General features: G+C 40.7%; 1 protein-coding gene across 1 annotated transcript in view; it reads left to right on the top strand.

The window, feature by feature from the left end:
* Positions 1-15000, top strand: part of LOC134453724 (complement C3-like) — a 59935-nt gene that overhangs the window by 9165 nt on the left and 35770 nt on the right. The window contains exons 13-17 of the mRNA XM_063204507.1: positions 1876-2079; positions 4338-4529; positions 4931-5080; positions 5352-5481; positions 9089-9298. Coding sequence (XP_063060577.1) covers positions 1876-2079; positions 4338-4529; positions 4931-5080; positions 5352-5481; positions 9089-9298 — 886 coding nt within the window. The remainder of the gene's footprint in view (positions 1-1875; positions 2080-4337; positions 4530-4930; positions 5081-5351; positions 5482-9088; positions 9299-15000) is intronic.

Genomic DNA, 15000 nt, shown 5'->3' on the forward strand with positions numbered 1-15000 from the left:
TAGAGAGAGAGAGAGAGAGAGAGAGAGAGAGAGAGAGAGAGAGAGAGAGAGAGAGAAAGAGAGAGAGAGAGAGAGAGAGAGATACAGTTGAGGACGATATTATTAGCCCCCCTCCTGAAATTAGACATATCTCTTCATTGATCATTGAGAATGATCATTAATAAATGTGTGTTATTCTGGAAACAAATACACCATGGAGATAGTATCCAATAAGTTAAATTTGGACTTTTCCATTTTCACAATGAGTTTAAACAAAAAAGTGTAAAAATGGCAAGGACAAAATTATTAGCCCCCTTATCATTAATACTCAATACAGTGCCATTTATGAACAAAAAATGACACCAGGCACTTTGATTAGTTGTTAACTATGTTGGCACATGTCCTACCAGGGATTTTGGCCCATTTTTTTCATCGCAAATAGTTAAGCTGGTCCAAATGGCATGGATGTTGAGGATGGACATTCATTTTCAGCACTCTTCAAATACTATCTAAAGGATTGAGGTCTGAACCACTCCATGACCAGGGTTTTAGTATCCTTGAAGAACATTTGAACTATTTTGGATGCAAGTTTTGGGTTATTATCTTATTGAAAGATCCAGTGAAGATCTTAGCTCCCTCTATGAGCATATTTTTGCAAGGTCACTTTCCACATTCTATCATAATTTTCAGTTTTTATGGTGCCGTACACCCAAACAAGGTTTCCTGTGGCTGAGGCTGCCACAGAATGATGCATCCACCACCATGTTTAATTGTGGAAACCATATTATAACGATTCAAGGCCTATCCCTTTCTTCACCTGACAGAAGCAGAATTCATGCATCAAAGCAGGTGCAATTGAATATCATCAGATGAAAGCAGAGATGTTCAAAACTCATTTTTGACTTTCAAATGTTCACAGGCAAAGCCCAATAACACTCTGATATGCACTGCCTTTAGTAAAGGGGTTCTTCTATGATGATGGCCCCAATGTCCAATATGATGACAAGCCCTAACAACTGTCTTTCTTGGTGGGGGAAAAACTCCAGGTGAGGCCAGGTCAATAACAATCATCTAGGCAGGTGTCCAATGCTTCTTTGGTCTAATGAGGCCAAGCAGTTTCCACAGTTACACACAGTGGTGGGGCATCAAGTTTAGTCTGATATTCAGCCTCAGACACAGGGAGTCTGGGTCTGAATCTGGATTGCTGGGTCTTCCAACAACATTGTAACCCAAAGCATACATTTAGATTAGTTCAGAGGTTCTTCAAGGACACTAAAACCATGATATTGGAATCACCCGCTCATAGTCCAGTCCTCAATCCCACTGAGAGTCTGTTGTTAATGTCTATGCTCAGCATCCATGCGATTTGGACCAGCTAGAACACTTTGCAGTGAAGAAATGGGCCAAAATCCCTAGCGGGGCATGTGCCAACCTAGGTAGCAACTTATCAGAGCCTGTTGTCAGTTTTGGTTCATAAATGGCGCCATATTGACTATTAATGATCAGGGGGCTAATAATTTTGTCCTTGTCATTTTTGCCCTTTTTTGTTTAAACTCATCGTAACAATAGAAAAATCCAAATTCAACTCATTGAACATTATCTCCATCAGTGTATTTGTTTCCAGAATAACAGAAACGGTCAATAATGGTCATTCTTACTGAGAAATCAAGAGAAATGTCTAATTTCAGGAGGGGGGCTAATAATATCGTCCTCAACTGTAGATAGATAGATAGATAGATAGATAGATAGATAGATAGATAGATAGATAGATAGATAGATAGATAGATAGATAGATAGATAGATAGATAGATAGATAGATTGATTGATTTTTAGGGAGTGCTCTACCGACCTTTCATCTGACACTTGTGTTTTTGTTTTCTTTGTTCGTTTTCTCAGGTGATAACCAAGGACAAACGTCTGTTGGATTCTCAGCAAGCTCAGAAAAGCCTGACCATCGAGAGATACGAAACGCAGCCCCACTCCAACAACTACCTTCACATCAGTGTCGGCGCGGAGGAGTTGGCCGTTGGAGATCAGCTGAAAGTCACCTTCTACCTCAGCGGAAGAAGCAGCACTGAGAACCAGGAACTAACCTACCTGGTGTGTTCCAATTTCACCTTTCTATGATTAACTCTCAGGACTTAACCGTATCACAGACAATTATGAAAAGATTAATGTCATTGACTATTTTTGACAAATGCGCAAACTATTTTGCACATGTTGACTTTTAACAGTTAAATGTTAAGTGCTCTAGTGTTAAGAGCTCTAGTGTTAAACTTGCAACTGCCTCCTGAGTTTCACACTGAATTTTGAGTCCATGTTTAAGTAATTTGACTGTCCAAGGTGTTGTAAATACTGGCTTTATTTTGCTTAAAGGGGCATTCCACCGGTGGAGACATGAATATGTTACTGAAAGTGGGTCATATGTATAGTAGAATAGTAACATACATTTCTAATTTGGTGCCTTCTTGGCCAAGAAAAGGCAGAAAATGACTTTTTAGTGCTTGTGGATTTGTGACAACAATCCCCATAATGCACTGCAATGCTCAAGTTCCACAGGCCACACCCAGTTATTTGGGACTCTATGCATCATCCCTCCCTCAGCTTGCAGGCAGTGTTGCCAGATTGGGCTGTTTCCCGCCCAATTGGGCTGCTTAGGATGGTCGTGTGCGGGTAAAAATGGCATTTAGCAGAAAAACCCGCCCAATTTTAGCCATAGAAATCAATAGAATTGGGCGGGATTTTGAGCTTCTAGGCTGGTTTGAAGCATTTTTTGGGCTGGAAATCATCAGCCTCATCTGGCAACCCTGCTTGCAGGTGCATCACAGTGGGACAGACATCACTGTAAAGGAGAAGCTGGAACACACTGCAGCTTAGTTTTCAAGACTTTATTTTGTGCACACACGCGACCAACGTTTCTGTGTTGCTACACCTTCTTCAGAGTCAAATGATAGCAAGAGAGAGACACACATTTCAAGACTTGACATTCACAGGTGATCCTACTTGGTTTGGCTAAATTGGTCTGATCTCATTGCAGGTAATTGACCCCACCCCCCAACACCAGGACAAGATTGTAGACAATTAGACAGCTTGCCAACTTCCCAAAACAAAATAAAAAAGTGAAAAAAACAATACACAAAGAACATTGTCAATGAAACCACAGCTACAATTATTAGAAGACCACAGCCGCGATGCTGGAACAATTTGTTACAGAGAGCAAGACATATTGTGTTCCTCATTTATGCCCTGAGGCTCCACTGAATTTAGAGTATGAATCCAAAATGCCTTTCCACAAAGCCTCTCTGTCTAATTGTCTGCAATCTTGTCCTGGTGTTGGGGGGGTGGGGTCAATTACCTGCAATGAGATGAGACCAATTTAGCCAAACCAAGTGGGATCACCTGGAAATGTCAAGTCCTGAAATGTGTGTCTCTCTCTTGCTATCATTTGACTCTGAAGAAGGTGTAGCAACACCGAAACGTTGGTCGGGTGTGTGCACAAAATAAAGTCTTGAAAACTAAGCTGCAGTGTGCTCCAGCTTCTCCTTTCCAGCTATGCCAGTGACTTACTGGCAGTGTTGCCAGATGAGGCTGATGATTTCCAGCCCAAAAAATACTCAAAATCCGCCTGGAAGCACTAAATCCCGCCCAATTCTATTGATGTCGATGGGAAAGATTGGGCGAGTTTTCCTGTAAAATGCCATTTTTACCCGCAGACGGCCATCCCAAGCAGCCCAATTGGGTGGGAAACAGCCCAATCTGGCAACACTGCTTACTGGAGCCTCAATGCCAGTGATTTCAAAAGCACTGGGACACTGATCTGTGATAGGTCTGTTAGAGCATTAGGTCCAACCCCCTATGGGCGGGGTTGAAAAGGTGGGAAAAAGGCTTGTAGTCTCAACAGAAATCCACCTCTCTTACACTTCCTATGTCGATGATGCAAAATGACCATTTTTACATCATTGACATAGGAAGTGTTAAGAGATGAATGCGGATTTCTCCTATCTCAGGGGGAATTGAGAGATTTTTGAAAGACCATTCAAAAGTATGACTGGGTGTCTATCAATGGAAAGCCTAATGCAAAATGGGTGGAGTGTCCCTTTAACTCTGATATATTGACACCACCATCAACATATTAGCTAGCGTTATCAACACAGCGGGGGAGGAGTCTTCCCTGTTTGAATAAAGGGTAGCCACTGGAGGAATTCTACGTAAAGAAGATACAGTAAATTAAGTCTCCCATAGACTATGAATGGGCATTTGCCTGTTTCTGCCGGGTTTTGAAACAAGCAAGACTTCATTTGTGAATCAAACGTTGCTCTGTTACAGGCCTACTCTCATTTGTTTTTAACTGTGCACAGATCATCAGCAAAGGTCACCTGGTCCAAGCTGAGAGGTTCAAGAGGCAAGGCCAGCCTGTAGTGGCCTTGAGCCTAACTGTGACCAAGGACATGGTCCCCTCCTTCCGCATCGTGGCCTACTACCATGTGGGCTACTCTGAGCTGGTCTCGGACTCAGTCTGGGTGGACGTCAAGGATACCTGCATGGGCTCAGTGAGTCTGATTCCACAGCAGTACAAGTATATGAAAAACCATATAGTTTTATAAGGCTAAATGATGGTTTCCATCCCCTACCTGTTCTCTACGGTTATGTCAATTTAAGTCACAAAAGCCTTTTAATTAAATATTTTGTAAAAATTTAATCTACAGGATATAGTGTTCTATGATGATGACAAATAGATATTCTTATCTACCTCTGCCATCATGCCTTATGATTTAACAAGATATTTTTTTTGAAGTAAAAACATCAAAATGATTAAAATCTTTGTTTTAATCAAAATAATGTAAGAAGTGGAAGTTTCCAATGTACAGACTTCAAACCCTTAATTGGATTGGAATTCATTGGAATGTTGGGGGTTTTTTTTACCGTAAATTCTCCTTCTCTTCTCACTCAGCTTAAAGTGGAGGGTTCCCGTGCCGTCTACTCTCCCAGGCAGCCTTTCAGTCTCTCCATCACTGGAGACCCAGGGGCCAGAGTGGGACTGGTAGCTGTGGACAAGGGGGTCTACGTCCTCAACAACAAACACAGACTCACCCAAAACAAGGTAGGCACATACTGTATGTAAAGATTTGGGAATAGAGTAGGACTATTCGGGGAAACCTCTCCTCACCCAAACTAAGGTATTGACATGTTTTTAGGCTCAGACCTCATGTGGCAACGGCATCTAATGCCCATAAATGAATTGTCGGGACGGGATGCAGAGGATACATACAGCGTGCAGATTACTGGCCACGGCTCTGGTCACATCTATTTGTTTTCTTTGATTGTTTGGTTTTGTCTGTTTATTTGTTTGTTTGTTCATCTGTCCGTTCTAGATATGGGACCTGGTTGAGAAGCAAGACACTGCATGCACGTCTGGCAGTGGTCGAGACAGCATGTGGGTGTTCTATGACGCTGGACTGGTATTCAAGTCCAGCACTGCAGGGAAGACGCCAGAGCGCTCTGGTAAGTATCGGTACCAATCCAAGCTTCTCATTTAGCTGTGTGTGTGTGTGTGTGTGTGTGTGTGTGTGTGTGTGTGTGTGTGTGTGTGTGTGTGTGTGTGTGTGTGTGTGTGTGTGTGTGTGTGTGTGTGTGTGTGTGTGTGTGTGTGTGTGTGTGTGTGTGTGTGTGTGTGTGTGAATAAGTATTGACCTAACACTGTGGCGTCTGGTTCTTGATTCTGATTGGCTGATAGCCGTTGTAAATCGGGCATGAACACACACCATTCTAATTGAAAATTCTATGGTCTAAGTTAAACGTGGCACGTCTAAGTTGGTAATGAGAATACTTTGCCGTTGGGGTAGGGGGTCTGCAAGAAGAGCACATCTGTGGTTGGGGTATCAGTGTGATTGCAAAGACATTTCATTCCTGCTGTGTTAACCGACCTTTGCTGAGTTTTTATAAAGAATTGTGTGAACACACGCACGCCCAGTACTGTTGCCTGGGTAACCAACTACTTTCTCAATTTGTCCACTTTGCGTCGTACCCCACTCCCCTTACCTGCAAACCCACGGCCTCTCATGGCTAATTGTTTAAATACCAATCCAAGGCCTACTTACGCGGTGTTTATACCATATAAGGGTGGCCTTAGCTGAGATCTAATGGTATATTGGGGACCTTGAGAAGAAAGTAAAGGTCCGCACGCAGCACTGTTGAATGCTCCCAAAATATTTATTCGATATATATTGGGGACCTTGCCATGGAACCCCTTTTCAGGGTGCCTTTAGTAATGGCTGCGGACACCCAATTCATAACCAAAATATTTTAATAGGATTTATATTTTTTTTATCCTATTTCATATTTTTCAATTGATTTATTTGATAGTGACAATGAAGCAATGACAAGAAATGAGTGGGAGAGAGAGACAGGGAAGTAGGATTGAGAGATGATCCAGGCCAGATTCCAACCTGTGTCCCCATGGGCAGTGTTGCCTGTTTATGGTCAGATGTATCAGCACAGTGTCACAGTATCACGGCACCCTTGAGTTTGTTTTTATTTTATTTCCCCCCTTATCATTCTCGACTGTGGTCATGGAAACAAAAGCTAGTGGTCGGAGGGGGATGGCGCTGTATGCATCCTTCATGTTTGCATACAGGACGTCAATTCTCTTATTTTTTCCTTGTGGCACATTCTAACAAGCTAATTGGTGTTTGTGAGGGTTGAATCCAGGGTAACGTGGTTCAGGAGCGTTGCTAGACCTACGTATTTTAGAGGGGCACGTGCCTAGGTATTGATTTGCTGTGTGCTGGTATGAGTTTAAAAAAAAAAAACCTTGCTACCTACCAAATACCTACCTACCAAATACAGAACAATGACAATTAAATAGCTTTTAAAAATAAATGATTGCTAAATAAGTTTTTTCTCACACGCTTTGTGCACTCGCATTATCTCTCCGTGCCCTACGGTCGGTGCCCTTGTATATCAATGGGTCAGCTGACGTCCCTGACGTGGTTGACATCAACAGTTCTGGAGATGAAAGCATCCATGTGTTCATTGCTTACACTCTAAGAAAATTTCCCTGCAAAATAACGGCAGTTACTGGCAATTATATTTACCTGTAATTCTACTGTTATTTCACACCAAAAATCAAATACAGCTCATTGCTGTTTAATGTATCACAGTATATAACATTTTTTCAGCAGCAATTGAACTGTTAAATAACAGTACTCTACAGAAAAATAACAGTACATTTCAGTTAAAAAGTTGAATTGTACTGTGTGATGGCAAATACTGGGTCATAGTTGTATTCATGAATATGGCCATGGCAACTTCCCACCCCACCCATCATTCTCCATAACTGTGGTACCCTGGCCATGTTACCACCCCACCCTCCCATCGTTCACCATGACTGGAGTGCCTTGAGCATGATACTATGGCGCAATGCTGTATTGAGAAAATGGTTTGCGGTGGTCCTTTGAAAGTGTGGGCATGAACAAAATGTCAGAGTACGCAGTGCTATGTTACAATGATAGTGTGCAAGGTGGGCTTTTTACTGTATATCTTGATGAGCCAATGATGAATATAGCATTGGTCAGTCTTTAAAAAATTATTTTGCACCAAGTAGCACAGCAAACAAGCAGCACTACAAGCTAGCTCTCAAAGCAATGCCCAATTTGCAGCAGGCACATTATATGCCACAATGCCACAAATGATGCCACATACAGCAAGCTTTCACAAAGAGGAAAGTGTGCAAGCATGTAAGCAAGCTTGTAAGCAAGCTTGTAGGCAAGCTTGTAGGCAAGCTTGTAGGCAAGCTTGTAGGCAAGCTTGTAGGCAAGCTTGTAGGCAAGCTTGTAGGCAAGCTTGTAGGCAAGCTTGTAGGCAAGCTTGTAGGCAAGCTTGTAGGCAAGCTTGTAGGCAAGCTTGTAGGCAAGCTTGTAGGCAAGCTTGTAGGCAAGCTTGTAGGCAAGCTTGTAGGCAAGCTTGTAGGCAAGCTTGTAGGCAAGCTTGTAGGCAAACAAGTGCTATGCTGTGCCATGCAGGCCAGCCAGCAGGCAGGCAAGCAACTGAAGTGTTGATAGTCCAGATTTATATACAGGTGCAAGAGTACCATGTGACCAGAGTCATCAGGCCCTTGGTAGGTGACGCCCGTAATTGAATAATGGCATAACAGCCCTACTCAGGTGAGGCCAGGCACTGATTAGCAGATTGGTTTAGATGGGGCTGCTTGTTGCAAGAGTGTTACAAGTTCTTAAAATGTTTCAGCCATTCACACTTTCATCACTATCAAAATGCATGTGCTACTCACACTTTGCTGCATCAAGCACTTTTTAAGTATTGCAGTTTCCTTAGAAATTGTTTCATCATGCTTGATAGTATCAGATAATCTTTAACCAGTCAGAATGACTTCAGTTCTTCAGGTGGTATTGAAGTTTGATGGTGATCACGGACAAGTGGAGGATGAATGGGTTTCAATGGTGCTGCCTAAAATAACTTGTTATTTTCTAGAGATGCACCGGATCCGGTTCCGGATCCGGATCCGTCAGGATAATAGAGTTTTTCACAGGGTCCGGGTCCGGCAGGATCTTAAGCAGTGGATCCGGTATCCGGCATGTTACCTAAAAATCAGGGTCTGGTGCATGTCTAGCCTAGGCTTTTCAGTCTTTCACAACCCCAATCACTGCATGGAGTGAAATCCCTTTGGAAGCGGCTATTGAAGGCAGTGTGGCAATAAGCCAATGAGTCTAAACAATAGTTTGCGCCAACGTAATAAAAAGGGCCCACGTGTGCGAGTAGACTATATGTTTCAAACCTTTTGTAGGATCCGGTATCCGGTTCCGGATCCGGCAGGATCTTATTCAGTGGATCTGGTATCCGGCAGGATCCTAAAAATCAGGATCCGGTGCATCTCTAGTTTTTTCCACAACGGCGAATACTGCTATTGTGCAGTACTTACTGTTTATGCTCAATATGTGACTCAAAGTAATATTTTCACAGTAGTTGTCTGTTTTTTCGAAAAGCAGTAGAATGCTGTTGCAGAATTTCCGTAAATAAACAGCTATTTGTTACAGTGTATGTTGTGTTTATGTTGTTTCCTCATCCCACCCTTCATTTTCATTCCTGACTGTAGGCCTCACATGTGCTCGGCCTCCTCCAAAGCCGAGGAAGGTGAAGGTGGTGCATAGAAGGCGGAAGATGATGTTAAGCGTACATTCAAGTTCAAGAGCCAGGATCGCGCCGCTCTCTAGGAACGCTGCAGTTGAAGCCAGAGCTGTGGAAATACCACAAGTAGTGGAAGTGGTGGAAGTGGTGGAAGAGCAGACGGCGCCATCATCAGACGGTGAGTCGTCATGACATGACACGACATGACACTACACGACACGACACGGACAACTGTAATGACAGGAACACACATGCATACAGTGCAGAGGCACAGAAGACGTGTGTGTGTTTTTTTGTGTGTGTGTGTGTGTGTGTGTGTGTGTGTGTGTGTGTGTGTGTGTGTGTGTGTGTGTGTGTGTGTGTGTGTGTGTGTGTGTGTGTGTGTGTGTGTGTGTGTGTGTGTGTGTGTGTGTGTGCGTGCGTGTGCGTCTGTGTGTACGTATATGGGTGGGAGACGTGACGCCTTGTTTTTTCGTAACATTGGTTAAAAACCTACAAAACCGTTATTTTCCTGTAAAAATCAAATGTCAATGAAAGAAGATGTGGTACATTATGTTTCATATTAGTCTTAGATGAGAATAAACATTTTTGTTAAGATTTATGTAAAGGGTTATATGTCAAATTTCCTGCGGTGTGACTATAACATTAATGAAACAATATATCGTCGGCTTGCTACCAAAACCGCCTAAGTCCGATTTTGGGGTTTTCGGAAAACAGGGAAAAACTAGGCGCCAAAGGGGGCGCCAAACATCAGTGGCGGTTCAAGGAAATCTGACACCCTGGGCAAAGAGCAATTGTGAGTCCCCCCTAATCATTTTTGTCAAAGGAGATTTTTGCAGAACTTTACTCCCCTACCACATCTGCATCATCCTGTCATCCTGTCTGAGTCATTGGTCCACTACAAACAGTACCTGTCTAAGATGTTAAGTTATTTTCTTTATTTATTTTGAGTGAAGCTGCAAGTCAAACATGAAATGGCTCCTAAGGCAAACAAAACACTTTAAAATAAATTATTTGATGCAGCACAACAAGAACAATGCACTGCACATTATTTTGATAGTTATACTATTCTTTTTTATTTTTATTCCAAACTTTAATCGTGAATGACAAAAGACCAACAAAGGTTGGTGTCTGTGCCTGCACTTAAAACCTGTGTATTGCTTGGTGCGTGCAACAGTAGTAATCACTCAAAATAATGGAAAAAACTTTAATCCTGGAAATAGTGAATAATTGAAATATTTTTGTAGATCTTGTAACAATCTAGCATGCTGGTAAATGTCAGGTCTACCAACAGATTTTGACAGATTTCTTTTACTTTCTAGCACTTTCAGTTATATTAGCTTTCAATGAAATCATTCTCACTCAAAGTTAAACTCTTTTTGACATTGTGGCAGAATAATTGCCACAGTGCTTATACATTCATTTCTCATACCAGGACAGATCCAGATTGCATTCCATGTTGAGGTCCCATCAGTCATGGAGGAGGATGAAGGGGTGGGGCACTTCTTTTGGTCCTTGTACCTCCTCACGAACTGTCTCCTCCTTGTTTATCATCTTTGATTAACTTCTGCTATTTTCCATGCTCATAGAACTGCCCCACCCTCCCAACCTTGTCCATAGAACTGTGCCCCGCCCACTTCAACACCATGACCGTGGCATTCAGAATATGGTATAGAAGCACTACTGGATCCTTTATTCATTGGAGTCGGTCATTCTACTGTGTAAGCAATAATGTATTACACTAGTGACATCAACCCAATGCTGTTCACAATCTACACTATAAAACATTGGATGAATGTATAAAACAACACATTGTCATAAAAGGATGTCATCTATGGCAGTCTTCTATAAACCTGTGATAACATCAAATAAAGCACATGATCAATAATTGCTCAATTCGTCTTAAGGCTACAATCATAAATTAATGTAAGGCTACAACCATTGTGTGGTAACAAGATTATCTCAGACAGATGTCTAAGGATGAAGTTTTGAAACATGGCCATTGTCTTTGAAGAGAGAGAGAGAGAGAGAGAGAGAGAGAGAGAGAGAGAGAGAGAGAGAGAGAGAGAGAGAGAGAGAGAGAGAGAGAGAGAGAGAGAGAGAGAGAGAGAGAGAGAGAGAGAGAGAGAGAGAGAGAGAGAGAAATACTCATAAACTGCTTCTTGCATCAAAAATGGCTAAGTCAAGTTACCCAAGTCATGCACATTGGCAGAACAATTGTGCACAGGGCCCCAGGATGAATAGATAGGGCCCCCATACCACCTGCCAAGATCATAATAGGGCCCCTACCCCTGCCACCTGCAGGAGGGCCCTAGGCCTACATGCAAATGCCCTCCTTGTCCTCCCTATATAGGCAGTGTGTGACTTTATACATACAGATTTTTGACTCTGGTGACTGTTGTGATTGATCAATGACCCTGGCAGAAAGGCAGGGTGATGCAGCTGTGGTAGGGGAGTAAGTTTATGCAAAAATCTCATTTCGACCAAATTCGGACTTAGGCGGTTTTGGTAGCAAGCCGACGATATAATAATATATATATCACTGATTCTTGAGAAAGTGGCTAAAACAGGTTGTAATGTTGACAGAAAAAAACAAAGTGAATTACAAAATTATATGGTATATCCTTGTAGACTAAGGTCTTGGCTTTTCAGAAATGCACAAGGCCAATCTCCCCATTATGTATTTTTTTTCAGAAATCAGGCTTTTCTCCGATCATACCTTGTTTTTTGTCAACACCGTCAGACACAATTAAAAGTAATTAAAATTGTATTGATTTGGTTGCATATGTATCTTGAGTTTTTAAGTGATTATGTGTATTTTTTGGTTCACACCTATGCCTTTAAATGTTGAAAATTCACTTCTGTTCTATTTTAAAACTGTTTCATGTGTTCTAATTTTAAAATATGTACCGTCATACGATGCTTACTTAACACCTAAATACAACAAACATTTTTTTGTAATTTCACAAATATTCGTGTAGGCTTAAATTGGCTATTACTTTGATATTTCAACAACTCCTAAGGAAAATGTTGTAAGCACATTCCTTTAAAATGTCCAAAACTCCTTCTTACGGTGGTGACTTAAGAACTGACAGTGGTGACAGTAATCTGAGAGTGGTGAAAGTGGCCTAATTAGTACCTGCATTTAGCAAAATAAATAGCCCTCTCAAGTCAATGGCATCTTGCATAAACACTTTATTTTTGTGTGTGCACAGTATGAGCATGTGTTTTTACTTCATTAGTTAGATTACCTAGGAAGTAAGCCACTGGTTGTTGAAAATGTGGTAAAAACAGCTTTTAAGTTGTTCAAATCCAAAATATAGAGGTGTATTATCATAGATGTAGGTCTTGGCTGTGCAGTAAATGCATTGACCAAGCTCCCCATGTTTAACATTTTTCATAAAATGGGCTCTTTCTTGTTTTGTCAACAGTGGCAGACAGAATTAGAAGTAAAAACACATGTTTACTGTATTAAAGTGAATTACTTTAACAATTCAACATAACTGTAGATACTTATTGTATGCATATTCTTAAAACATGTCAAAAACACGTAAAACATGTGTTTTTTGGTGAACTCCATCAGATGTCACCACCGTCAGGTTTTCTGACAAAAAAACCTCCAAATGCACCTCAGTGGTGGCTAGAGTATCATTTTGGATCACAATTATTACTAACATGCCTAGTAATGTTTCATTAACCAGCACAATTTAGTATAATATGGAACAACATGATGAGCAGAACAAAATCTGACGGTGGTGACATCTGACGGTGTGAGACAAAAAAGCACTCTTTTAAATATTATGCATTGTTTGTTCACATTAGCCATTTCATTTTCGCTCTGTTTCTTGGGTGCTTCATACCTTTTCTGAAAAAAATTATATTTATTAACATTAATGTAATACAATACTATTAAAACCCCCGACGGTGTTGACAGTTTATGGTTGGGACAGTACCAGTGTCCAAACAAATTAACAAATTGAGGACAAAATAATAAACTTACAGGAGCTTCAGTGATGGTGAAGTAGGCAGTAGAGCTAAAGGTTTGAAAAGGGGTCCTCAGTAATGAAAATTACCTTGTGCATACCTGATTTTATTGTCTTTTAGAAAAAATCTGACGGTGGTGACCAATATGCTGGACACATTTTGAGCAATCAGTAAATAATAGTAAATATTGTTTTACATCCACTATGTGCACATCTGTAGAACCACTTTAATATGGTCTTCCACATCATGGTGATATTGTTCAATTCTGTTAGTGATTTTTGTATTTTAAGTCAATTGAAATGATGATGCCAGTCCTTGGGACAGGTGTTTTTACAGGGTGTGGACAGGTTTATAGCCATGAAAAGTAATAAAATTACACTTAAATATTTCAAACAAAAATGTATTCGTGTGACAGACCCCTTGGCCATTACCTGGGTTCATTTTGTTTGTGAAAATTTAGTTGATTTTCAACAGAATTAATATTTTACTGCAGGGACATGTTTTTGCCAAACTTTCAAGAATCAGTGATATATCAATTAACCAACACCATTTTGAATAATGTATGAAGCATTTGGCATGATTGCATGAATCTTAACTTCAGATTAAGATATGTGAATGTGGAAAAAACTCAAGACAGTAATATTAACTACAAGTTCCATTTCGTAACACAAATTGCATCCTGTGGGGTGACATGTATGTCAATGTTTGTGAATGGGCAGCTGCAAGGCCAACTACAAGGGTCTTAAAGACTGGCTCCTAACCAGTCAGTACCTCAGTTATTGGAGAGTGCTGTGGAAGTTTAAGGTGACTCTTAACCTCTTAATATGTCTTCATGTTGCAATCTTTCTGTCACACAACGCTTAGGTTAATTTTATGGTGTCCTGTGGTGTGACTGCTCTTATAGGAAGAAAAAAAAGTTTTTTTATTAATGAAAACGCATATTAAGATTAAACACAATATCATTATCAAGTTAGCATGAGCTCAGATGTCAGTCATATATACAAAAGGATTAAAATAGCCATAATGCAGTGAATTCCCTGTGGTGCGACTCCATTTTCCTGCGGTGTGACATGCCTATGTGATGTGTTGATGCAGGACACATTTTCCCAAAAATGGCAAAAAATAAGGTGAAATTCCACAGACCACTAAGTGCTTTATTTTTTATTTTTTTCCAATTTTTATCCATAATTTTTTTCAGGAATTTGAAAAACTTTTTTTTTTGCCGTTACGCCCTTAAACGTCAACCACCCATACAGTGAGGAGAATAAGTATTTGATCCCTTGCTGATTTTGTTGGTTTGCCCACTAATAAAGACATGATCAGTCTATAATATTAATGATAAAATGTATTCTAATATTGAGAGACAGAATATCAAAAAGAAAATCCAGAAAATAACTTTGAAGAATATATATTAATTGATTTGTATTCCATTGAGGAAAATAAGTATTTGACCCCTCTAGTCAAAGAAGACAAAATACTTGGTGGCAAAGCCCTTGTTTTCTTGTACAGAGGTCAGATGTTTCTTTCAGTTAATGACAATGTTTGTGGATATAGTAGAAGGGATTTTTGTCCACTTTTCTTTGCAGATCATCTCTAAATCATTTAAGTTGTATGACTGTATCTTGGCAAATGGGAGCTTCTGTTCCCTCCACAGGATTATTATAGGGTTAATGTTTGGAAACTGTCTAGGCCACTTCATGACCTTAATGTGCTTCTGCTTGAGCTACTCCTTCGTTGCTTGGGCTGTATGTTATGGATTATTATCATATTAGGAGGCCAATCCATGACCCACCTTCAGTCTAGTGATGGTGGGAAAGAGGTTGGCATGCAGCATTGTACGTTTACATGTCTCCCTCCATCCATTTCTTGACGATGTGAGGGTTGTCCTGTGTCTTG

This window comes from Engraulis encrasicolus, chromosome 1, assembly GCF_034702125.1.
Source record: "Engraulis encrasicolus isolate BLACKSEA-1 chromosome 1, IST_EnEncr_1.0, whole genome shotgun sequence".
NCBI classification, from domain to species: Eukaryota; Metazoa; Chordata; class Actinopteri; order Clupeiformes; family Engraulidae; genus Engraulis; species Engraulis encrasicolus.